Source organism: Ochotona princeps, chromosome 7, assembly GCF_030435755.1.
Source record: "Ochotona princeps isolate mOchPri1 chromosome 7, mOchPri1.hap1, whole genome shotgun sequence".
Lineage (NCBI taxonomy): Eukaryota > Metazoa > Chordata > Mammalia > Lagomorpha > Ochotonidae > Ochotona > Ochotona princeps.
Genome location: NC_080838.1, coordinates 30,811,882 through 30,837,675, shown reverse-complemented (window position 1 = coordinate 30,837,675; position 25,794 = coordinate 30,811,882). Strand labels below are relative to the sequence as shown.

Genomic DNA, 25,794 nt, shown 5'->3' with positions numbered 1-25,794 from the left:
GTTGAGCCAGCCTGAAGCCAGGAGCCTGAGCCTTTTCTGGGTCTCCCATGTGGGTGCAAGGTCCCAAAGCATTGTGCTGTGCTCTACTGCTTTCCCAGGCCACAAGCAGGGAGCTGGACAGGAAGTGAAGCTGCTGGGATTAGAACTGGTAACCATATGGGATCCTGTGCATTCAAGGCAAGGACTTTAGTTGCTAGGCTACTGCACTGGGCCCTATTCTTTCCCTTTAACATGTTGGGCAGTTGAGGCCCATGGAGCTTAAGTATCTTACAGTGGGTACATTAGCTGGTATTTTTGGAGGGTATGCTTGTGCTTCTTTGATTGCACAGTAGGGTGTGGTGGGTAGGGATTTGGGTAGAGATAAAGTATATTGAGAAAGAATTATACCTTGTGATTTATTAGCAGTATTGGATTAGCAGGTAAACTTTGAGTTCTGCATATTTAGTAAAAACAGCCAGTGTAAATTATAGTTAGTGAATCCATACAAAATAAAATGCCTAGCATTAGTAGGAAAAGCAGAATTGAAGTTCACTCTGTGGTTTAATTAAGGGCAGATTTAGTCCTTATTTGCAGATGGTCCTTTTTCTGTTCCCTAGAACTTCTGTCACTTTTTTCATACTCTGTATGTCTTTTTTTTTTTTCCGCCAAGATCTATTTATTTGAAAAGTACAGTAAAAGAGAGATGGGGAGAGAAAGAGATCTTCAGTCCACCAGTTTTCTCCCCAAATTACTGCAGTGGCTGAAGCCAGGAACCCACAGCTTCTTTCTAGTCTCCCATGTGGATGCAGGGCCCAAGCGCTTCGGGCCATCCTTAGTTACTTTTTACAGGCCATTAGAAGTGACCTTGATCAGGAGGCCACAGGAAATTGGATGCCCTCGGAGGCCGAGTACTCTGAGGTCACCCACCCCCAACCGGAGCTTCCGCAGGGGATGGAAGAAGTCCAAACACTACCATGTAGAAACCAATGTCATTGGAAAGACAGCCAGAAGCCCTGAGCGGTCCGCAGAAACAGAAGAACAGTAAACCTCCTTCGGGACCAGGGAGGAGAGCTTTCTCTGGTCCGAGCCTGGCTCCACCTCTGGACCCCCACTCTCCCTCGCAATGACCATCGGGATCGCTCCGAAAACCCCTCATAGCAAACAAACAATCATACAAACTAAAAAAAACTAAAATAAACAGACAAACAACAAAAAGCATAGCTTGGAATCTGACAGGAAAGAGCTGGCGTGGATTGGCTCATGCCTCGCTGGGTGGGACACAAAGATTAGTCACTCCTCACCATGGTGTTGAGGATTTTCCTGCACACCACCCACCCCCCCCAAAAAAATGTTCTGCACCTTAATTGTCGACAGATGTCTTGTTGGAGTTGCAAGCCAGTCTAGATTATCCTAAAATCTGCCAAGATCAGCAAAATTATACTTCAACACAACAAATGGCTAAATACGAAAATGAAATAGACACGAGACAGCTGAATGGTACCTTATAGCCATTTTAAGGTATATAGCATCCGATCTGGTCCTGTATATAAACTAAAATTGAAATGTCAATGAGCTAATCAGAGGTTGTGGTTAAGAACTTGCTTCTTTTTTTTTTTTCACATACTGGTTACTCAAAACCATGTCAATTCCATAATGTTGCAAATTGCTGTTGATGTTATATTGGGACTCTTAATTGACTGGGATGATATTCTACCAGCTCTAACTTTGGACCAGAAATGGTCTCCCCAAGAAACTGTTGAATTTATCTGGACAATAAGTAGCTGAACTCTATGCTTGGTATATGTTTGCAAGGAAAGAATCTTGATTGAATTTGAACTGTAATACTGCATCAAGGTGGAGGAATCCACCAGGGGGTAGGGGCGTGGGGAGGGGTGGGGGGATTCCCAGAGCCTATGAAACTGTCACATAATGCAAAATAATTAATAAAAAAAAAATGACCTTGATCAGAAATGGCAAGACAGAAGCCGGTGTTCATATTGGATGTTGGCATCACAGGTAGTAGCTTTACCTACTGTGCTACAGTGCCAACCCCAAATAGTTATAATTTGAGAAGGATAAATAAAAGAAAATATTCAGTGATATTTTTCACAGGTAGATTAATGACTTAACAATTACACCAAAGTTTCTAGTAAATGGAGGCCTATTTAATGTAATTTCTGTGATTAAGAAATTGTCTTTTCAAGTAGGCTATTTGTTAGTTACTAGCTTGAGAATGAACTTGTGTGTGAAGTTTCTGCATAATAAAAGTTGGTGTTTTTCAGAAAATTTAAGAGATTACAGATTTCCTTGAACATATTTATTTATGTTTAGCGACTGAAGCTACAAAGCAAAGCAGTGAGAAAGGAAACAGGAGTAAAGGAATTGTATTAGAAACTTTGCTAACATTGATCTCATTGGAATTTCTGCCTTTTCTAGCTAATGAGTGAACAGGAAGAAAAGTTGGATAGAGTAGAATTAATCTCTGGTTTTTAAATCCAGGTATTAAATTGTAAGAGGACAGATTATCATATGGATGTAAATCCTATCTTTCATTTTTCTTTTTTCCGACAGCTACCATTTTGTCCTGCGGATGGATTATTTACCTCACATATTACAATTCTCGAAATGTTGGTCTTATTTTAACTCTAGTTCTTAATAGATTATACAAGCATGGCTATATCCATATTGGTAAGTTTAAGTAACTCTGGATTTGTTTCTTAACATCTTGAGATGTGTATTACAAATGTATCATTTGTAAATAAATAATTGATTTAGAGGTTTACCTTTGTATCATGGAGGTTTAAATAATGGCTTGGGATTTAGCTCACAAAGCACTTCACGACTGGAGATGAACTACCAGTTAGTTACATCTTTTGCCATGTTTTTATTTCATAAAGGGCTTTTACAGTAACTTTTTGACTATTCTGTTGCTAATAAAATAACTTGAAAGTTTTAGGCATATATAAAATATAGAAATAGTAATTCTAGATAGTCTGAAGAAAATTTTTAATGCTTGATAGTTTTTGTTACTCTTAAGAAAGGCAATCTGATACTTTGGAATCATGTTGTATATTTTATTTTGCAGTTTGCTTTACTGATTTGATTTCTGACAGCTGTTTAAGTTGAATGTTTATGGATTGGGAAGTATATTAGGAGTCTCTACTTTGGAAATCCCTAAACTGCTTGGAACCCGGAGTACAGGGAGGAATGACTTGATAGAACTATTCTCATCTTCGTCAGACTTCCCTAAGATGTCAGTAGGAACTGGCATTTGGCTAGCAGTTAAGATACCAGTTGGAATGTCCACAACCCCCATCAGAGTGTCCAGGCTCATGTTCTGACCCTGCTGCCGTGTCAGGGAGCTTCCAGGCTCATGTTCTGACCCTGCTCCCATGTCAGGGAGCTTCCATGCATCATGTCTGATGCTCTGCTAATACATACCACTGGGAGGCAGCCAATGGTGGCTTAAATAGTTGAGTCCATGTGCCAGATTTGGATTCGCCTCTCAGCTTGGCTGTTCAGACATTTGGGAAATCTTTGTCTCTCAAATAAATAAACGCATACACACACACATCCCCGAATCAGAAGCAGTCTTCTGTTAATTAGTGTTGGTGGCTGGTTCCAGCAGTGACCTAAAGAGACAGATGATGAGTTAGTCTGTGCTTTGGGTTTACATAAAGAGTGCATTATAAAGAAAATTATTTGTACTAAGCAGTGACTTAAAGAAATTCCCTGATAGGATCTTTAGTAGCTTGAAGCATATTGATATTTATGGTATTTTTTGTTATATTAGGGAAAGGATGTTGAAAAATTTGTAAGATTACAAGAATATCAGGAAGTGAGTAGGAAGAGATGATTTAGTTATCAAATAAAGATTATTAGGTCTATTTGCTTTTATGTATTAAAACAACTACATTAATTGCTGTTTTCTGTTTGTTTTTCCCTGCAACAGGTTCCTTCTCTTTCTCTGTTCTTTCTGGAAAAGTCATGGTTCGTGAAATCTATTACATTACAGAAGACATGTCTATTAGGTAACAAAATAAAAAATTAAAAAGGATCCATTTTAAACGTCCTTGAAGTAATGTTTTGATTATGTGACTTACTCAAATAAAATTGCAAATAAAAAACTTTTAGCAAGTCACACCTTATGAACTGGTTTTTGTGTTAACTGAATTTTAAGAAATTTTTTTTAGTAGGCTTATTTATCTAAGACTAGATTTTCAAAAAGTTGATCAGATATTAGTTTATAGAATTGAATAATGTCATTTAGTTTCTGGGTGAAAAATTGAAGAAAAAAATTTTAAATTATCTCCCAATTTCAGAGAATTTATGGTGGTCAGTTACATAACAGAAGGTTTGAGAATGTTTAACACTCATCCATTAATTTCCTACTTGAGATAATAAATTTGTAAGTTTAGTGCTTGTTTGCAACTTTAAATTTTCTTAAGATTTTTTTTTCTTTGAAAGATTTTTTACAAAGAAAAAAGGAGAGACAGAGAAAGATGTCTTTTGTCTGTAGTTTAATGCCCCAAATGGTTGCAATGACCAGAGCTAACTTGATCTGAACCTGGGAGACAGGAACTTCTTCCCAGCCTGTCATGTGGGTGCAAGAAGCCAAGAACTTGGGCCATCATCTACTGCTGTCCCAGGTGATAAGCAGAGAGCTGAATTGGAAATGGAGCAGCTGGGACTTGAACTGGTGCCCTAGCATGTTTGAATGTTTCATGTTTGTAGGTCTTGAAGAAGAAGCCTACTTTTTTCCTGTTTTCTTAAAATTCACAATTTAAGCAGTGTTTTTAATTAATTGAGAGGTTACAGGTTTTGACAGCACTCGCACTCCACTTAAAATTGTGAGACACAACTTTCTATATCAGCCTAAAATTACTTCCCAATCAGTTGTGGAAAATAGAATTTGTAAGTGCATATTTTGGGGTATGAGGAGAAGGTACATTTACAAGATGAAGGAATATCTTTAAAAGTTTGCTCTAACATACCTTTTTCAAGATTTGATTTCCTATTTATATAATTATTTTTACTTTAAAAAATAATTATTTAGAAAGGAAAAGGTTCTTATATTAAGCTCTTCATTTTCCTTTTAAATTTAATCTATTTTCACATTGTTACCTAATTAAGAAAATTTTATTTCAAACATCTTGCCTTACATATTTTAGTTAATTGTTAGTATAATTTAGAGCTATACAAAATCTTGTTTCTTTTTCAATTGGAAAATTATGATATGTCACACTTTATAATTCTTAGAAGGATGTAAATTTGTGAATACTAGTGTCCTTTGAGGATTTTCCTTATTTTTTTGTTATCAGTTGTCTGTTTTAGGTAGCAACTAATTAAGAAATGACCTTAGGAGACTGGTTATGCTGTGGTGAAGTTTTGGTGAGGTTGTGGCGCATTAAATTGCCACTTAAGGATGTCAGCATCCCATACTGGCTGCCCCTTTGTGATTCAGCTTGCTGGTAACGGGCCTGGGAAGGCAACAGAAGATGGTTCCAGTGCTTAGGTCCCTACCACCTTTTTGGAGACTTGGGTGGAGTTTCTGGCTCCTGGCTGCTGCAGCCCAGACCTGGCTGTTGTGGCTGTTTGGGCAAGAGAACCAATGGATAATGGTTTATCTCTCTCTGTGTCTCTGTCTCCCTGTATGTGTGTGCTGACCCCTTTTATCTTTCAAATAAATAAATATTTTTTAAATGGCCTAAGTAAATTGTAATCATAGATTCTCATTTTAAAAATTTATTATATTTAGAATACAGGATGGATTTATCATTTTTCGGTGGTGGAAAATGTATAACCCAAAACAGAAGCAACATGGTAAGTTTTTCTTTTTTCATGTTTTTAAAACGTTTAGTTATATAATCAAAATTTTCTTTATGGGTATTTGTATGTTTTACTTTTTATCATAGGTAGTTTTAAAACTTTGGAATTTATAAATTTATCAACTGCTTATTTGAAAAACTTAAAACAGCTTCCTGGCTTCAAGGTTATTTTCAGTGTGACCTCTACCTCCGTTACTAGTTTCTTCTGTTAATCTGTGGACCTCGCCCTAGTTGTGATTAATATGATCTCCATAGCACTCTGATCTTAGATGCTACCTGCTTTTCAGCTTCTATGCCTTTTATTCATACTTCTACCTGATGCCACTACAGACTTCATTTACTGGATAAGGATGGAGATAAAAGAGGCAGTATAGGTGCAAGGCTACTCTTGGGTGTGCTTTTCATCATAAGAGCCTTACGTTTTGTCATCTCAGAGTTTTATGCTTAAACTAACATCATGTTTTGTTGCTGGAAGTGTTGTCTAATTTCTGCCCCTGACTTTCCTGCTCTTCATTTACCATACCGATGGCTTTAGGAAGGAGTCACTGAGTTTACTTAATGGTTATCAGACATCTCAGTAACTCTTTATGTTCGCCTAGATTATTGAAGTCCTCAAACAGCTTTTATTTATGGGGCTTATATGTGTTTTCTGAATGAGAAATTAGGCCTGATGAATTTAGAAAGATTTCTCAATTCATTAACAATACTGTTAGTACCAAAATAATGTATTTTGTGAAAAATATTTTCTAAAGCAAAATAAAATTTAATGAGTGCATTGTTTTGTATTTTGCAAATCTTTAAATGTTTGGCTTAATTTGAAAATAAGTTGGAATCTTATGATTCTTTTGTTTTCAGTCCTGTTGATAACAATATGTCATACTGTCATTTAAAAGCTAAAATGTCCACTCCTGGGAGAATCATTGTGAAAAAGCAGAATAAATGAATAATATAGATGTAGTTTTGGCATTTTGGACTCTGAGAAAGATCTTGGGACTCCTTCAAAGGTCCTCTTATCATACTTTGAGGATAGTCTTCTAGAAGGTTATAGGTGGGTTTGGAAGCATAAGATCAGATGAAGGTGAATAGCTCCATTTTTAAAAGCAGTCAGCATTATCTTTTTTTAAATGTATAATTGTTTTTTTTTTCCCTTGATACAGATTTACCTGTGTATGGAATCATCACTCTCTGTCTCCCTTCCCCTTCTCCTTCCCTACAGCCCCTCTTACATGTCCCCAAGTTATTACAGTGGCACAGTCATTCATTTTACTGTTGCAGGTTCAACTTTTGGATATATAAATATTTCATTAGATTACAAATACAGGAAAAGGAACAAAAGAAAGTAATATAACAAAGTACAATTAAAAATAATAAGAATTCTGTTGTTATTTGATAGTAAAGACATATGCTGTTACTCATTGTAATTTTCTAGTAGAGTTCATAGTTGTGTGTATTTGTTCCTGTGTGTTAGTTTTCACATATCAGAGACAATATCGGTATATGATATTTGTCTTTCGGGGACTGGCTTATTTCAGTGAGCGTAATGGTTAACAGCTGCATCTGTTTTGTTGCACATGGTTGAGATGGTTGACATTTATTGGTAGAAAACTTAGAAGCCTGATTGATGGATCTACCTGAATAACTAGATGGTCACCCTATCTTTCAGGCAGATGAACTGAGAGCTGTTTGTGGCTAGCCCAAGATTTTCATTATAAAGTATTATAATAGATGTGTTACAAGAGTGGTGTTCCAGTGCCTAAATTCTGTGCCCTATGGTTTGGTGGGATAATTTTAGCCAGTAGCATATTTACATTTGTTAGGGGTCTAGTATAACTGTTTGAACAGGAAAAGAACCAGAGCATATCTGATTTGTGTACCATAGAACTGCCTGTAAAATGTTCCCTAGGTTATGAAATTAGTGATCTGCTATAACTGGCTTTCAAAATTAAAGGTGGATTAGATGTCTGTCAAGATTTCAATTTTGTTGTCAGGATAACTGATTTTAAGCAGTTCTTTTAGAAAGCATTTAAATGACAGCATTAGTTGCTTTTAACATGATGGTATATATGAAGTATTGAAAAATCTGGATAATGAATATTATGAAAAAAACATATATAGGTTTAAGTGTTCTTTACCTATGTATCTAGTGTTTTGCATTGAAGTTGCCTTATGTAAGAGAACATGTGATATTTGTTGGGATTGGCTTATTTCACTGAGGCTAATGGTCTGTAGCTTGGATCATTTTGTTGCAAGTGGTAGAATTTCATTCTTTTAATGGCTGAGTAATATTCCATGGAGTAGGTGTAGTCCATGGTTTCTTTATCCATATGTGCATGCATGAATGTCAATATGAGGGAGAGGGCTACTTTGGGAAAACTGCCACTTTGTCTTTTGAACGGATGCTTTTCTCTGGGAAGTGACATACTCACTTTGAGAAAATGCTCTTGTTTATCTGGCTGTTCTGTCTGCTGGCTCACTCCCCAAGTGGCTGCTATGACTGGAGCTAAGCTGATCTGAAGCCAGGAGCCAGAAACAAGTGCAGGGTCCCAAGGCTTTGGGCCATCCTCGACTGCTTTTCCAGGCCACAAGCAGGGAGCTGAATGGGAAGTGGAGCAGCTGGGATGAAAACCAGCACCCATATGGGATCTTGGAGGATATAAGGCAAGGAGGTTAGCCACTAGGCTCTTGTGCTGGACCCATATGGATATGCTTTTTAGGCCTTCAGTTTCTTTGCATCTCTATGTTGGGATAAGGATGGATGGTATTTACATTCCAGCCTAGTGGAATGTAAAAAAAAAATACTGAGAACATAAAATTGGGAATATCAGGAGGATCCTTTAGTATTTTAGTGCTTGGACTTAGTGTTGATCTGTGTTGTCAAAATAATTTAGAACTGAAAATCTTTGTCTTCATAATCACGTCTGTAGCTGTATTCTTATGTTGAAAAAAGAGTCTGTGTGCATGTTCTACAAGGTAGAAATGAAATTGGGATTAATCCCCTTCCCGTTTTTATCCAAGCACTGTGTGTTCATCACTGCTGATTTCATTAGGGGCAAGTGACTTCCCTTTGTTGCTTCTGTGGTTCACTGATCAGCGTTAATAGCGCATTCCTGATAATCAAGGCGTTTGTACTCAGGATCATTAGTAAATTGTTGATAAGCAAATTTGAAAACAAGTGATTTAAATTTGAATTTTAAGGTGAATTTACATTGAATTTTTTATTGCCTTAAAGAATAATATCACAAATTCATACTTGTAAAAGTCTTTCTGGGATTAGAAAAAATTCTTTTTATTAAACATTGTTCTGGGTATCAGGGTTATTAACAACAGTGAATAAAAAAAGTCCATCCCTTAGGGTCTGTTACTTTCCTTTTGAGGGGATTCAGATAATAAATAAGTATATCAGTAACTTTTAAGAGATTCATGGATAATATGCTAAAGGTAAAAATCAATGCTTGAGTCTTAACTTTTTTTGCACCAAAATCTTTTAATTATGTTTCACCACAGCCTTTTTGAAATACTCTTGCATATATTATGGTATTGGGAATGCTTGAGTACAGAAGTAGCATTGAAGACAATAAAAGCAGAGTCAGTGGAATAAGGCATGCTGGTTGTGGGGAGTGTACTGGTTTACTGTGGGAAGTCAGGAAGGAAGTCTTCATTGGTAAAGGATAGAAGCATGAAACAACTAAGGGAATCAGTTATTATCAGTAATTATGTGAAGCATTGAATAGTTTTGTTGCTATTTCATTACACTGACAGGCTAATTTTCTTGGAATGGGAGTCAAAGATTAAGTGTTGGGTGTTGGCACTACAGATCCCCTCAGATTTTATCAAACACTTCAAAGACTATTAATGTGAATGGAAGCCAGCGACAGTTTGTAAAGTAGAAAGGGTAGAATTACCTAGGGTTGCTGAAGATATTTCCAATGTGCTAAGTATAGCACGGTTAGGAGGTTTAGATAATGCCTGTACGAGCTATTGCTGTCTTTTGGATCAGGGTAATGAGAAGTGGTTGTATTCTGGGTATAGGCTGAAAGAAAATCTGAAAGGAATTGCACAAAATCTTTGTGATACAAAAGAACCCAATGGACCGAAGGTATTTCTATCTCCTCCGCTGTTGTTTTTTTCAAATAAGCTTTCAAAATTATACTTAAAAATGAGTGACAGTGTATTGTTAGCTTTTTAAATTTGAAATTCACATTTTGTTGGGGAATATGTGTCAATTAAAAATCCTTTCTGGGGCCCGGCGACGTGGCCTGGCAGCTAAAGTCCTCGCCTTGAAAGCCCCGGGATCCCATATGGGCTCCGGTTCTAATCCCGACAGCTCCACTTCCCATCCAGCTCCCTGCTTGTGGTCTGGGAAAGCAGTCGAGGACGGCCCAAGGCTTTGGGACTCTGCACCCGTGTGGGAGATCTGGAAGAGGTTCCTGGTTCCTGGCTTCGGATCAGCGCGTACTGGCCCGTTGCGGCTCACTTGGGGAGTGAATCATGGGACGGAGGATCTTCCTCTCTGTCTCTCCTACTCTCTGTATATCTGGCTGTAATAAAATGAATAAATCTTTAAAAAAAATCTCTAAAAAAAAAAATAAAAATCCTTTCTGAAATCACTTGAAGCAGTTGTTCATTTTGGCAAAAATTGATAGCTTACCAAAGGGTATATACCTCTTATTTAAATCACAATTTAAGCTACTAAAAAGCTAATAATAGTTATTTTCACTTGATTTATAGCATTAAAGTTTTTGATTTTTAATTTCAATTAAATTTGTTTAGTAGAGGTAAAAATGGATAAAGGTTAAAAAAGAGGTCTCGGAAAGTGTGTGATTTTTTTCCTAACAAAATCAAGAATTAACTCAGGTTCCTTTCTTCTTACTTTCTTTGGTGTACTGTTTTAGATTATTTCCTCAGTAAATAGTAGTGTCCAGGCCATCATTTAAGATAGATACATTAAATATGCTGTTGCTATTTATACTTAATACAATAATGTTTTTTATTTGAGATTATTGTATTTGGCCCAATCTTCAAAAAATTCATTTTATAGTTATGTAGTTATTTCTAAAGTACTGTTTATGAAAAATCTTACTTTTTATGATGCCATGGTTCAAATGCTAATAATATTAAAAGACAATTTAAATATTTTGCTATGTGGTATTTTAATATATGCTTAGAATTGCATTCACTTTTATTGTTTAAATCATAGTTTTGTTATTAGCATAAATATTTTAAAATTTTATCATTATGTTACCCGAATCCAGAACTTCAGGTTGATATATTAGTGTGACGTTAAAATACATTAGTAACATCAGCTTTATTTTCTTTTTCTTCTAACTAGTATTTTACATGTATTTTAAATGTCTGTCTTTACTATAATGTTCTATTTTAAACAAATTTGTTTGAGTTTAATTGTGAACAAGATTTGACTAGATACTTTGACTCAGGTCCTTTAATTAAGAAGTTGTTGAAACATGTTCTTGTGATTTATATCTTTAGATCCAAAGGCAGAAACCAGATTACACATCACAGTTAATGATTTTGAATTTCATGTCTATAATCGTTCGGATCTTTATGGGCGCCTTCAAGAATTATTTGGTTTGGAGCCAACAATAATTCCACCCAAGAAGGAGGATGATAAAACCTCAGAAAGTGGAAGAACAAGAACTCAGTCAAAAATTGAAAGGTACAAACTGGGATTTTGTTGACTCGAACATTTAAATATTCGCCATTATCCTAAACAAATTTTAGATTTGTAATTAAAAGTTTTAGTAATAGATAATTATGATTCTTTTAGAAATCTAATCCAGAATAATGTAATGTGTTATTACATTACATTACAGAAAGATGCAGCGTAAAATCCTGGTCTGCATTTTGCCCACCTGTGCTCCTCAGTGCTCTCTCCCTCTGTAGTAATAAATGCTGTTAGCAGTTTTATTCTTACATTTTTTGAATGCATGTACACAAATATAGTCAAACATATATAATAAAGGTACTTGTACAGAGTTTTATGCTTCTAAATTCATTTATGACCATATTTGGTGTGTATTACTCTGTAATTCACTTTTAATGAGTGGCATGTCTAAGCTTTTTACCTATGATTATCTGTGTATATTATACTAGCTTATTTTAAAAATTATGCTGAAACAGGATCAGCAAACTTAAACCTACAGGTCAAATTTAGTGCCTGCTTGTTTCGTAAATAAGCTTTTATCAGAGCATAGCCATACACATTTGTTTATATATCATTGAAGACTGCTTTTATGCTCTGAAAGTTGAATAGTTGGGGCCAAGATCATATGGACCGCAGATCCTAAATATTTTCTGTTCGGCTCTTACAAAAAAAGATATTTACTGGCTGCTGGTATAGAGTAAATGAGAAAAAATTGAAGAGAGTTGGTTGACATACAGTGCGAGTGATGAAACTTTGGCCCCAGGAACATTAGAATGGAATGTGGAGGAAGTGACTAATATACTGGGAAGTAAAACTATTATGCAATATGCATGTGTACTTTCAAATAAAAGTAGGACTACCAATGAAACTTACAGATTCATCTGTACATTACAATACTAGATTTCTACCTTTGCTTTTATTAGGTTATGAAACATTTAAATATTGGAAAGTTAATACTTGTAACTTGAATTAAGGGACTGTGCTATTGTGATATAAAAATGGTGATGGGGAGAATGAGGAGTGAAAAAGAAGAGGGGGAGGCATGTCTCCCCATAGGTGTAGAAATGCAAAATGGTATCATGGAAAATAATAAAACAATAACAAATCCCCCCAAACAAAAGATTGTTTTTATTAATACCGAGGGGACGGTTTTCATGTGTTTAATAGATAAAATTCTAGGAAGATTAACTATAGTGACTTCTTTCCCTTCTTCAAAGCCCCTACTTCCTTCTGTTATTTTCTCCTTTAATGTTTACAGCAACATGTGTTCGGTTTACTTTGTGTTACAGGCTTAGTGCACAATGTTCAACAAGTAAAAAGTAGAAAGACAGTGTTCCACTGGAATATAAACAATGGCTATAAACAATAAATCACAAGATGTCCGTTTCATTCCTACATTTTTGTGTGCATTCTGTATTAGCTATCGTATCAGAGAAAACATAGTATTTGTCTTTTTGGGACTGTTTTATTTCACTTAGCATGGTGGCCTCTAGTTGCATCCATTTTGTTGCAAAAGACACTATTTCCTTCTTTTTTTTATCCTGATTAGCATGTCATAGTGTATGTATACCACGTTCTTTTATCAGTCATCAGCTAATTTAGGTTGATTCCACATCTTGATTATTTTGAGTTAAACTGTTAGAAACATGGGGGTGCAAGTGACTCTCTCATATCTAGATTTCATTTCCTTTGGGTAAATTCCAAAGAGTGGGATGGCATAATTATATGGTAGATTTGTTTTAGTTGTATTAGTTACCTGCCCACCAACATTCTCACGATGTTTTTGTGCAAAAATAAACAGGCTATTTTAAGTTCCTACAATGTAACTTGAAATCTGGTATTACACCTCTAGCTTTGTTTTTGTTGTTTAAGATTATTTTAGCTGTTTGGAGCCTCTTGTGGTCCATATGAATTTTAGAATCATTTTCTGGATCTGAGAAGAGTGTCTTTGTTACTTATGATTGGAATTGTATTGAATCTGTAAATTGCTTTGTGTGATATGGACGCTTTGATGATATTCTTCCAATCTGCAAACATGAAATATTTTTCTGGTTTTTCTGTTTTCTATCGCTGTTTCTTAGCATTGGTTAACTTTATTCCGATGTATTTAGATTTTTTGTAGATATCATAAATGGGTTTGATTTTAAAAGTTCGTTCTTGGCTATAGCATTGTTTGCATATTACAAATGCTATTAGATTTTGTTTGTTGATATAACCTGCAACTTTGCTAAATTCTCTTTGAATTCTGATGGTCTCTTAGTGTTATCTTTTGGTTCCCCTGTGTGTAGGATCATGTCAGCTATAAGCAAGGATACTTTGACTTACTCCTTTCCAATTTTTATCCTTTTAATTCATTTTCCTTGCTTAATGTCTGACAAAAATCCCAGAGCTATACTTAACAGTGGTAGTGAAAAGTGGCATTCCTTTTTTGGTCTGGTTCTTAGTGGAGATGCTTCCTGCTTTTCCCTGTTCAGTTTAATGCGGGTTTGTCATTATTGCTTCGATTGTGTTGAGATGTGTTCTTTGTATTAATTGAATTAATTAATTAATATTAATTTACTTAAGGATTTTATTGTGAAAGGATGTTCTGTTTTATCAAATGCTTTCTCTGCATCTGTAGAGATAATCATGATTTTTATTGTTCAGTTTAATATGATATATTGTATGTATTGATTTGCATATAATGAACCATCTCTTATTCCTGAGATAAATCCCACTTGGTCCTGATGGATGATGCTGTTGATGCGTCTGTTATTAGATTCAGTTAGCTGCCTCTGCTGATTCAGCTTCCCATTAAAGCTCCAAGTTGTGGACTGCTAATGTCAGTCTCTGGTTGTTGTGGGCACTTTGGGAGTGAGCCAGCAGATGGAAGATCTCTGTCTTTACCTGTCACTCTGCCTTTCAAATAAATAAGTAGTAAGTAAATAAATAAGTCTTAAAAAAAAAACACCTCAGATTTTTTCCAGAATTCAGTGATGAAATAATGTTGTAGTTTATTAAATAATCCAGAATAAATGATTTTAAGGTAATTAGATTTCACTGATAAGAGTTCACTAGAGAATTCTTTTGTAAGCATTGAAGAAAAATGCTTGGATAAAATGATTTAGAATGGGTCAGTGCTTAATAGTTTAGATTCCCTTTCATATACTTGACTTCCATGGTTTACAGAAAAATGAAAAACTGAGATGTTTACGTTAAAGGTTAATGATTAAGGAATTGCTTTGTTCTTCAGTTTGTGTTTACGGGTGTAAGGAATAGTCCTGAACATGTTAATTGATGGAGAAATGATTAAAGGCAAGGGAATCCAAGTTTTATAAAGAACAACTTGAATAAAATTTGAAATTGAAGAAACAAGATTTTTAGCTAACATGCAGATGTGACTTTATACTTCACCACTTCCGCTCCTGCCCCCAGCTTGCAGCACAGTAATGGCTCCATGTCGTCTGACATGGTGGGATGGGAGCCAGGTAGACCAGATGGAAGCAAGTTGTTACAGTTGGTGCAAGAGCTTATTATCAAAGTAGTTGGTAGCAGAGGGAGGACAGAGGAGTAGATTGCTTCCAGATATACCAATAGTAAATGATGTGGAGAATAAAAAGAAAGAAGAGTTTGAAAATGAATTTTGAATTTTTTGAATTTTGAATTTTAACCTCCTATGAGATACATTACTTGCAAATATTTTTACTTAATGTATGGATTATCGCGTAATACACGGATTGTTTCTTGTGCATTTAGATTTTTATAAAAATCCTTTTCTTGATTTATGTTTTCTTCTAATAATTTCATAGCTTCACTCTATAAATATTGGATTTGATTTTTGTGTATAGTTTGAGGTAGAGGTCTAATTTCATCCCTCTGTTTATAGATATCTGGCTTTCCCAACACTACTGTAGAGAATGACTCTTCTCCCATGGTGTGTTTTCTTGGTTAAAAATCAATTAACTATAAGTGTGTGGATTTATTTCTGGAAGCACTATTCTGTTTCTTTGGCTTATGTGTTTTATTTGTTGTTGTTTTTGTTTTTGACAGGGCTATGCGGTTTTGATTACTATTACTTTGCGGTGTAATTTGAAGTCAGGTGCTGCAATCATTGTAGGAGGCTCATGCTCTGTGTTTTTTGTTTTGTTCAAGAGTACTTTAGATATTCAAGGTTCCCCCCCATGGTTCTAATCACAGTTTAGAATTATTCATTGTTCTATTCATGGTTCTATACGGAATTTTTCATTTCTGAAAAGAAGTTACTGTTGAGATTTGATGGGGAATTATAATAGCCATTTTGACATTAATCCAATCATTACACTCCATAAATGCAAGATTTATTTATATATTATGTTTATTTAATCAATGATTTATACTTTTCAGTGTATAGATATTTTACCCCTTAGTTAAATTGATTCTTGAGTATTTTTTAAAATTAATATATTTTAAAGGCAGAGTTAACAGAGAAGGAAAGAGTGAAAGAGGTACTGAGGGAGAGCAAGAGCAAAAAAATGAATGAATCTTCCATTCTCAGTTTAATTTCCCAAATGGCTCCAATGGCCAGAGCAGGGCCAGGCAGAAATCTGGAGCCAGGACTTCATCCATCTCTCCCATTTGGGTGGCAGTGGCCCAAGCACTTGGGTCATTTCTGCTCCTTTCCTAGGTGCATTAGCAGGAAAATGGACTGGAAGTAGAGTGATCAGGACTCAAATTGGTGCTCATATTATTCTGGCATCAGAGGTATAGCTTACCGTGATACATGATTTGGCCATTTTAACCCCTAGGTTAAACTTCTAACACCCCATTTATAATTATTTTAGTTGTACATATTTATGGTGTTAGTTATTTAAAAAGGTTGCAGAGTTCTAGTCCATACGATATTACTATATTATTACGATATTATTATGCGCAGCTAATTCCCACAACCTGGTTCTTTACCGCGAGCTGAAACACACCAGACGCAACGAGGTATCTTAGGAGGTTTATTCCAGCGGGGCAGGAACGGGTAGAGGTGGTGAAAATCAGGAGGAGAAAAGAGGGGAGAGGAGAGACAGCAGAGAGACAGAGACCAGAGAAGGAGGGATAAGAGAGAGGTAAGAGCAGGATAAGAGCGGGATAAGAGCGGGGTAAGAGAGGGAGGGATAAGAGACAGAGCAGAGAGACAGAGACCAGAGGAGGGATGAGAGGGATAAGAGAGAGGTAAGAGCAGGATAAGAGCGGGGTAAGAGAGGGGTAAGAGTGGGGTAAGAGAGGGAGGGATAAGAGAGCGAGCTGCACCTGGGGGAGCCTTTTGTCTTCTAGGTGTAGGGGGTGGAGATTGGGAGGGATTGAGGCCAGGCCCCCAGGGGATTGGTGCCTGCAGGTGAATGCCTAGGGATGATTGGCAAGTGGGCGGAGTTGGGGAGGAGGCTGGAAGATTGGGGTGGGATTCTCAGGTGGAATGCCAGGTTACATCCGATTGGTGGATAGCTAGGCCGGCAGGAACTTCGTGAGCTGTGAGGAAGAAGGAATGGCGCCAGGTATTGGAATAACTCCTTACATATGGAATATACTGTGATAATTCAAAACATGCATTGAGTGTATGAAGATTTTAAAAAAATTGCCTTATAGGATCATTGCTTTATTTGATGGAGTGGTGTTTAAATGTTGGTAAAGTGTAGCTGATGGTAGTAATGTATATTGTAAGGAAATCAGGTATTTCCCCAAGTGCTTAAGTGTTTGATGTTTTTTCTTTCAGAGTAAAAGTAAAAACAGAATCTCAGGACCCCACATCTTCATGGAGATCACTTATTCCAGTTATAAAGGTCAATGTGAGCACAGTAAGTAAAGCCTTACTATAGTTAATGCTTGGTAGTTAATAATGTAGAACTTAGTTTTGCAAATACAGTTTTTTTCTAAGAAAAGTATTTTTAGTCGCTTGTGAGGAACCTAGTGAGGTTTGACACCAGTATTGCTTTAAGATACATTTATTAGGTTCTAAAGGTTGTTTTTTTATGACTATTTAAAGTTCCTTTAAAATATCTCTAAATACTTGCTTAAAATAGCATCTGTAATTAAAGTAGAGTCATTTAGCTATTGCCTGAAATTGTTACTCAGTCACTCAGATGTAATAGCATGGTGGTGTAATATCTTTCTATTTTTAGGGACGCTTGGCATTTGGAAATCATTACCAACCTCAAACTCTGTGCATCAACTTTGATGATGCCCTCTTAACTTACACTACAAAACCACCTTCAAGTCATCTTGATCAATTCATGCATATTGTGAAAGGAAAGCTTGAAAATGTTCGAGTCATGCTTGTTCCTAGTCCAAGATATGTTGGCCTTCAAAATGATGAGTAAGGAAATTTTGTAAGAATAGCAAATAAGTTATTTTTAGCAGATATCAGCTTAACCCTTCATTGTCCTTTTAATTTCTTTGCCGCTAGTTATGCAATAACCAGGTATATATTGTATACAGTATGTCTCTATTGCATAATCCTAGATAATCTTGCTTTAGGGTATAAATGGACGTATGATGCACTGGTAAACTAGTTTTCAGTATTTTCCTGTGTGATTATAAATACAATTTTTCTATGCTTTTTCCCCTTGTCGATATTCTTATATCTTAGAAACTTATTTTGGGCAATTAAATCAAATCATTTTTTGTGATAGGAAATGCATATGACACATAGTTATTTTCTGAAGGCATGACTAAATAGTAAATTGATCAAATTTGTTATGGTGTGCCTCTCGAGTTAGTACAAGTTTAAAATTGAATAAAAATTTTGTTGAAAAACTTGATGAACTTAGGATAGTACAGTTTTAATACCACTTGACATTTCTTTAGGCGATTCCACAAAAATGATATTTAGTTTTCCACTTAGTTTCCCAGATTTCTTTTCCCTTCTGTGAAGTAGCTGATTGTGTTTAAGAGGCTTGATGCGTGACGCACACTATATTCACGTTGATGTATAGGAGTGCCTGGGAGGAACCGGAGGGAACAGTAGATTCATAACTACCTTTGTGGGTAGGATGATGGATTTCCTCCGTCTGTTTTTTCTTCAGGAGACTCTGGTCTCCTCTGAGAAGCTGGATTGCTTCTCATCTGTTCCAAGTCTCTACTAGCTCGCTGTGAGTTTTCTAGGGATTGAGTAGAATAGTAGAGCATGGTTGTTCTGCTTTTGAGCTCCATGGTGCTAAGGGTCGACCTGATCTTGCTGTTCACAAGAGCATGGACTTGTTTAAGCATTTTCTGGAGTGTGGGACATATACATAATTATTTAATCATTTTTATAGTAAGTTGTATATTGAATAAATCTGAAGTTTAAAACTTGCTACCAAGTAGGGGAAAGGTATTCTGTTAATCATTTGTGTAAAGACATTTAAGATTAGATTTTTCACTTTTCTAAAATATAGAAATTAAACCATGAAGTTAAGCATTAACCTCTATTAGAATATATATTTTAAAGGAAACTTTTCAGTTTGTTAGTGGTATATTATTTTATAATGATTGAGAAGTTAATTTTGCTAGTAGAGAAACATCTGTTCTACAGTGTAAGTTCAAGATGTTTATTTCAAGGTGATAAACTATACTTGGACATGGGTTATATTAAGTTGTAGACAAAAATGACAGTGTTTCTGAGTGTTTACATTTTATTATACAGACAGAATACATATTTAGTTTTGAGATATTAATATAAAATGGTTTAATTTTATTGTAAATGCAGAATGATTATTCTGTTAGAGCATTTCTTAAATTTGAAGTTTATTTTAAATTGATTTATAGAATTCTGAACTTAAAATGAAAAACATGGCAAATGTTTACTTCTTGATCTATTTTACTGATCAATTTTGTACTGTTTTACTGTTTGGTCTAATATAGGTTACACTTATGGAATGACTTATTAGGACGGTTAGCTATATGAAAAATGTTTTCCCCTTTCTAAGTGATATTTGCGTTTGCTATTTTTTTAAGTGCTCACTTATTCTCAGCACTAAGATACTAAGCATTTTATATTCTTCAGTTGTATTTTGCTCTTACCCGTCCTTTTTGCAGACCTCCAAGGTTAATGGGAGAAGGTTTTGTAGTGATGCAATCAAATGACGTTGATATCTACTACTACATGGATGAGCCAGGTATTATTTTTCTGAAACATGTTTTATAGCCTGCAATTCTGTCTCTTTGAAGTGCTGATAATATTTTAAACCTACTTATTTAGGATATAAGCAAATATCAATAAATGGGGAATGTTGATATGAACGTGTTTACGTAATGCCTGTCGTTTCTCAAAAGTTGAATCAGTGTTTTAGACTAAAATAATATTGTAATCTTTCCTTTAATTTCTGTTTTCACAGATACACCTCAAAAATTGAAAATGCAAATGGCTATGAGTAAAAACCTTTAGGAAATGTGGTAATAGTTAAGTTAGTTCAGCTTGGTTTAGAAAGATTATTTCATCATGTTAGATTTGAGGCTTAAAATTTAATGTTTTTAAATCTAGCTAGTTATAGAGCTGACAGATGATTTACATTTTATAATATCTAAACAATTTGAAATGTTTTTATTTTTCATGATAGTTCCATGGGTGCAGGGATTTTCGCTTTCACTCTTTCCATACTTCCTGCCCCCATTGCTTTTTCCTATATTATTACGGTAGTGTAGTCCTTCAGCAACAGTCACAAGTCCATTATTATTCTGTGTAAGTGTATTGTGACATTGTACATATAGACTGTGGTAAGAAGTCCAATATCCTATTGTCAAGATATTAAATAACAGCTTCTAAAAATCTTTTTCCCTATTTCTGATCCCTTTGTGCCTGTCTGGACTTGCAGGGCCAAAGTATTTTCATAAAAGTATGATGCTATTTGTCTTTTTACCTTGTTGACATTTGTGCATTTTGCTGGTATGTTCACATGAACCAAGGCAGTGGGTCCTAAATATATTAGTAGTCACTGTGTCTTCACTGCAATACATTCACAGTAAAAGAAAAGTTGTAGTGCCATTTAAAAGCTAAGCAATAAAAATTACTAATTTTATCAAATATTGGCCCTTCAGTAAAGTCTTCTTAGAATTAGGTGTGTCATGTTGCAGAAGTTACATAAAGTACTTCTGCTGTGTGCCAAAGTATTCTAGTGTCTTTCAGAAAAAATACTGTGTGATTGAAGTGTAGGCTGAACCACTGACTTTATTTTCATGGAGCATGTGTTTTATTTAAAGGAGTAATTAGAGATTGCTTTAAACTTTAGTGTAAAAATCTGAATTTTGCAAAATTTAAAAAGGAAGAATGCTTTGAGTTTCTAAATTTTAATTTTTAACACAGTTAACTTTTTTTTAAATTATTTTGCATTATGTGACAGTTTCATAGGCTCTGGGACTCCCCCCCACTCCTCCCCATGCCCCTCCCCCATGGTGGACCCGCCCCACCCCAGTCTCGCCACTCCCAGCTCGATGAGGTTGTTGCTGAGTTCACTGGTTGACACTGTCCATCATAGAGTCTTCATTCGCCCATTTTTCGCTGCCAACATATATCTGAGATGGTTGATTGACCCGCTCTGTCCTCTGTCTTTTCTTGGCTAGGGTTCTGAGTCCAGCTGTTCATTGCCTCAATCAGCTTGTAGTTGCAGTTCCTGGGCTGGTTCTGTTTTCGGACTTGAGTTGCACTGGAACCAGTGGGTGTTGCAGACCGGGTTGGTTCTCTCCAGCACGCACTCAGCACTTGCATCAGCCAGTGGGGGCTGCAGCCTAGTCGGGGCGACCTGCAATGATCCCCACTAGGCCCGTCCCCTATCCTGGTTTACCTGTGTGCATAGCAGACTAGTCCAGTCTATCCCACATCCCGTTTAGCTCTTGTATTTGTCCCTGGGTTTTAAAGCTTAGTTCTAACCCACCAACTCAGCCATCCAGCCCCCACAGATGTTGTTGAGTTCCTCTCTGTCTAACCACCCCGGGCCCCTTCCATGTTATCATGTCCTCCCGCTGGAGTAGTGATCCAGGAAGGGGGAACCTATTGTTTCCCTCCTGGATCTCTCTCTCTCCTGATTTATGCACTCTTTGGGTGGTTCCGCAATTTAACTTAACAGAATTGGCCCCAGAGCCATCATCTGCCAGCTGGTGTTGCGTCTAAGTCCTTATTTATCCATCCATCCTAATTTTTTTTGAAAGATTTATTTATTTTGTTACAAAGTCAGATATACAGAGAGGAGGAGAGACAGATAGGAAGATCTCCCGTCTGATGATTCACTCCCCAAGTGAGCCGCAACGGGCTGGTGCGCACCAATCCGATGCCGGGAACCTGGAACCTCTTCCAGGTCTCCCACATGGGTGCAGGGTCCCAATGCATTGGGCCGTCCTCGACTGCTTTCCCAGGCCACAAGCAGGGAGCTGGCATCCATCCTAATTTATGCTTGCCCCAGCAGGGGATAATTTGCTCAATCTGGCTTTTCCCTGGTCTAGTTCCCATGTGGCGCTCAGGTGTTGTAGCCCTGCTTAGTGTGGTCTGTCCCCAGCCCAGCCCACGCTCTCCAGTAGGGGTAGCTGTCCAGTGAGGGGACCAGCCCCTAAATTCCCATGCCGGCTCTGCCCCTCCTGGTTCTCACGTGTGCTGGGTGGGCGCTGCAGTCAAATCTAGTACCGGCAACCTCACCCTGGCATTCCACATTGTACGCTGGTTTTGTCGCGACCAAAACTGGCCCAACCCACACTCTGTTCTGGTGCCTGGATTAGCCAGTGGATGACATGCACTGACCCAGCCTGGTCCGCCCCCGTCCCATGCCAAATGCATGCCCGTGGGAAATTTTCCATGGCCTATTCTGGGCTGTTTCCTATTGTACTTCTTGTGTTAACCTGGAGGGTCTGTATCTTACCAGAGGAGTTGCCTAGGCATCTCCCTCTGAGCCTCTCCCATTGCCAAGTTATGCGCATACCAGGGGTTTTTTGAGCCAACTCTTCTCAGTTCACCTCCTGTCCAAGCAGGAACAATGGCTTAACCTGATTGGCTTTCACCCCATTCTGATTCTTGTTATAGGATGTCCCAGCCCAGCCATGGCTTGTCCACACCCACATACAGTTCACAAGTGGCTCAGTAGGGGGTTGAGACCCAGCCCAGCCAGTCCCATGTCTACCCTGGTCATCCAGGACACAAGACAGTGTTGGGGTCCGGCACAGTCCGGTGCCTCCAATCCCAGCCCACACTGGCACCTTGGGAGATTACAACTGATTCTAGGTTAGAACACAGCCACCATTCCAGCACACGTTCCCCCTGGAGGGAGCCTACACCCGGTTAGGGTATCCCCTTGGCTCCCACCCTGGGCCTGTTACTAGCCGTAGATCATACGCCTACCGGTGGTTACTCTGACTCAGCTTGTTACATTCCCTCATTTGTCCTAGCCTCAGCCCTAGACTTTATGGCTTCGGATCCTTAGTACAAGCAGAGTAGCAGGTGCAATGGCCCAACCTAGCTTGACCTGTGCTCCATCCTGGCAGGCCCGGGCACAGTTCGCCTCGAGCACCTGGTGGCTGGAGTCAGGATCTGAGCAAGACGCCTCATCCTGCATCCCCCTGGCAACTTCCCACCTGCTGGAGGTTTGAACCTCCGGGCCCTAGATCGTGCCATTTCTCAATCCCGTTCACCGTCCAACGAGGGCTGGGGTGTGTTGTCCTAGAAATTCAAGCCTCTGTACCTGGATATTGCAAGGAATTCTGTCTCCCCTATACCAATGTTGGGCCTACTGATGGGTGTCCCCAAATAGCTTTCCACATCTGAAAAACCTCTGGGTTCGCCGCCGGGCGGCCAGCAGGCAGAGCCTGGCACCGCTTGGTGCACTGGCTGCCCAGAACAGAGTACTCGCCCACAGCCTCCCTGCTGTGGGTTTGGCGAATGAAACTCACCCGAGGTACCCTGCTCCTGCCTAACTGGAGCAGGGTGGAGCTCAGGCCTTAGCCCGGCTCTGAGGTGGACCCCATGGCTGCCAACCTGGGGTCTCCATTGCCCCCTGGGTCTGGGGAACCGAGAACATGCCTGCGGGGTTTGGCGCCGTTCTGCGGCCGAATTCCATCGAATAGAGGCACCCCCAGGCATACCACAAATTTGCCAAGGTTTCAATCTGCCCCCTCCCTAAAAATGGAACTCACCCGAGGTACCCTGCTCTTGCCTAACTGGAGCAGGGTGGAGCTCAGGCCTTAGCCCGACTCTGAGGTGGACCCCATGGCTGCTAACCTGGGGTCTCCATTGCCCCCTGGGTCTGGTAACACAGTTAACTTTGACAGATATAATACAAAAGTAATTTTGTGGGTTCTTAATTTTTTTAAAGTATTTTGAAACCAAACAACTTCAGAATTGCTGATCTGTGGAAAATTTTTATTTGTCATTTTAAAGTAACTACCTTTTTTATTGTATGTTTAGTAGTCATTTTAATGTAACTACGTTTTTATATTATGTTTTGGAATTTAGGACTTGTGCCAGAAGAAATAGAAGAAAATGTTGAAGGAGAAATAAGCAGTGAAGATTGCAAATTGCAAGACTTGCCTCCCTGTTGGGGTCTGGATATAGTTTGTGGTAAAGGAACAGATTTTAATTATGGACCGTGGGCCGATAGGCAGAGGTACTTGAGTATTTGCATTTTTAATAAATCTTTCAAATGTAGAATATCATCATGGGAAAGATGTTTAGCCTGTTGGTTGAAATGTCTGCATCCTACATTGGGGTGCTTCTGTTTGAGGCCTTGCTCTAGCTTTTTGCTACTGCAGAACCTGGGAGGCAGCAGTATTGGCTCGTGTGATTGGGTTCCTGCTGTACATGTGAGAAAGACCCAGCTCTCAGCTTCAGCTCTTCCCCAACCTTGACTTACATTTGTATTTGGGATGTGAACCAGTAGCTCTCTTTGCCTCTTTTTTAAGTCAACTAGTTTAATATTTTTATGCATTTTAAAGGAAAGATTAATATCATTAAATATTTTGATCCAGATAGTAAACTTACTGGTAGAGAAATAATGAACTAATTCACCATCTTTCTATAGAAAAATGTTAAAGTTGGAGACGTTTTCAACTCATCATGAGGGAACATCTAAATGTTCATGTAGGTGGACATTGTTCAAAGTGAATTTATCTAAGTGATACATTTGCTAAAGCAAATACTGCTGGACCATAGATCCATCAATGAAAGAGGCTGGTACTGACTCTTGTATACTGGATTTACTTATACTTTATTAATTTTAAAAGAGTGCTGCCTATCTAACATTATTAGAATAATTATGTATGCTTTCAAGTAGTATGTTTTATAATGTTGGTATCTTTAGCATTTAGAAATATCTGCCACATTAAGTAACTAATTAACAAGCCAGCTATGTGATAAATGAATGTTGTTTGCAATACAGTAGTAAAATTCTTCACTATGTTCTTGGTTAGGTTATTTAATAAACTTGAAAATAATAGAGATTAAAATTTTTGGTCATAAAGCAAGTGCTTACTGGATTTAAATTCTTGTACAATTTTTCCTAAAAACAAGATCACGTTATAGTCATGACAACAGAAAATGAGGGTTAAGTAACAGATTAAATCCATTTCACTTAAGTTCGGAAATCTTAAGAAAAATTTATTTTTCTTGATTGAAAGGCCTATTACATATTTTGAGAGTAACAATTAGAATGATGTTTGATACAAACACAGATTACGTTATGCTTGAATAAAGTAATTCTGGTAAAACTACGTATAATTTCACTGAGCATTTTTAAAAACTACTGGTATATATTTATACAAAATCCCAGCTAAAATTCTTATACAGTTGTATTTATTTTGGAAATAGTCTTTGTGTTATGGAAACATGACACTAAAATAGTATGAAACAAGAATTTACTTCAGTAGCTTATTTTAGCAGATATTCTGCTAATGGAAAACAGTCTATTTCTGAACCTGTTCTGTAGTACAATAGGAAGATTATAGTTTACAGCTCTTTGTTATATATTTTACAGAGAATTAGCAGAGAGGGTCCAAAGATTCCCAACACACACACAAAAAAAGGATAAATGTTTTAGGAGATGACACTGCTAATTAATTACTGTGGGTTTATCACTTGAAATTTTTATACATGATATTACACTAATCTTGGGCTCACATGAGAGGTTGATTTGAAAATTTCTTGTGTTCTTTCAAACGTATGAAATGATCAGGGAAGGCAAATATATGACAGTCTCAATCTCTATATGCTTACATGCTTCTTCGATGTCCATACTTCTTATTGATGTGATATTGAATAAATGATTATATTAACAGTGGAAATAATAGTTATAACTTCTGTGTATACTACCAAGTCTTTTCCGTATAATGTTGCCATTAATTGTCTCAGACAAGTTAGATTATTTTCATGTTATA

The 25,794-nt window shown here is 37.2% G+C and overlaps 1 protein-coding gene across 8 annotated transcripts in view; it reads left to right on the top strand.

Moving 5' to 3' along the window:
• Window positions 1–25,794, top strand: part of BLTP1 (bridge-like lipid transfer protein family member 1) — a 189,826-nt gene that overhangs the window by 13,546 nt on the left and 150,486 nt on the right. For 7 of the 8 annotated variants that reach the window (XM_058666890.1, XM_058666891.1, XM_058666895.1 and 4 more), the window contains exons 4-11: window positions 2,551–2,667; window positions 3,932–4,010; window positions 5,738–5,802; window positions 11,295–11,481; window positions 17,186–17,267; window positions 17,592–17,785; window positions 19,486–19,565; window positions 23,879–24,029. In XM_058666890.1, the coding sequence (XP_058522873.1) occupies window positions 2,551–2,667; window positions 3,932–4,010; window positions 5,738–5,802; window positions 11,295–11,481; window positions 17,186–17,267; window positions 17,592–17,785; window positions 19,486–19,565; window positions 23,879–24,029 (955 nt within the window). Of the gene's footprint in view, window positions 1–2,550; window positions 2,668–3,931; window positions 4,011–5,737; window positions 5,803–11,294; window positions 11,482–17,185; window positions 17,268–17,591; window positions 17,786–19,485; window positions 19,566–23,878; window positions 24,030–25,794 lie in introns of those variants that run through there. The other variant, XM_058666896.1, reaches the window with a different exon arrangement.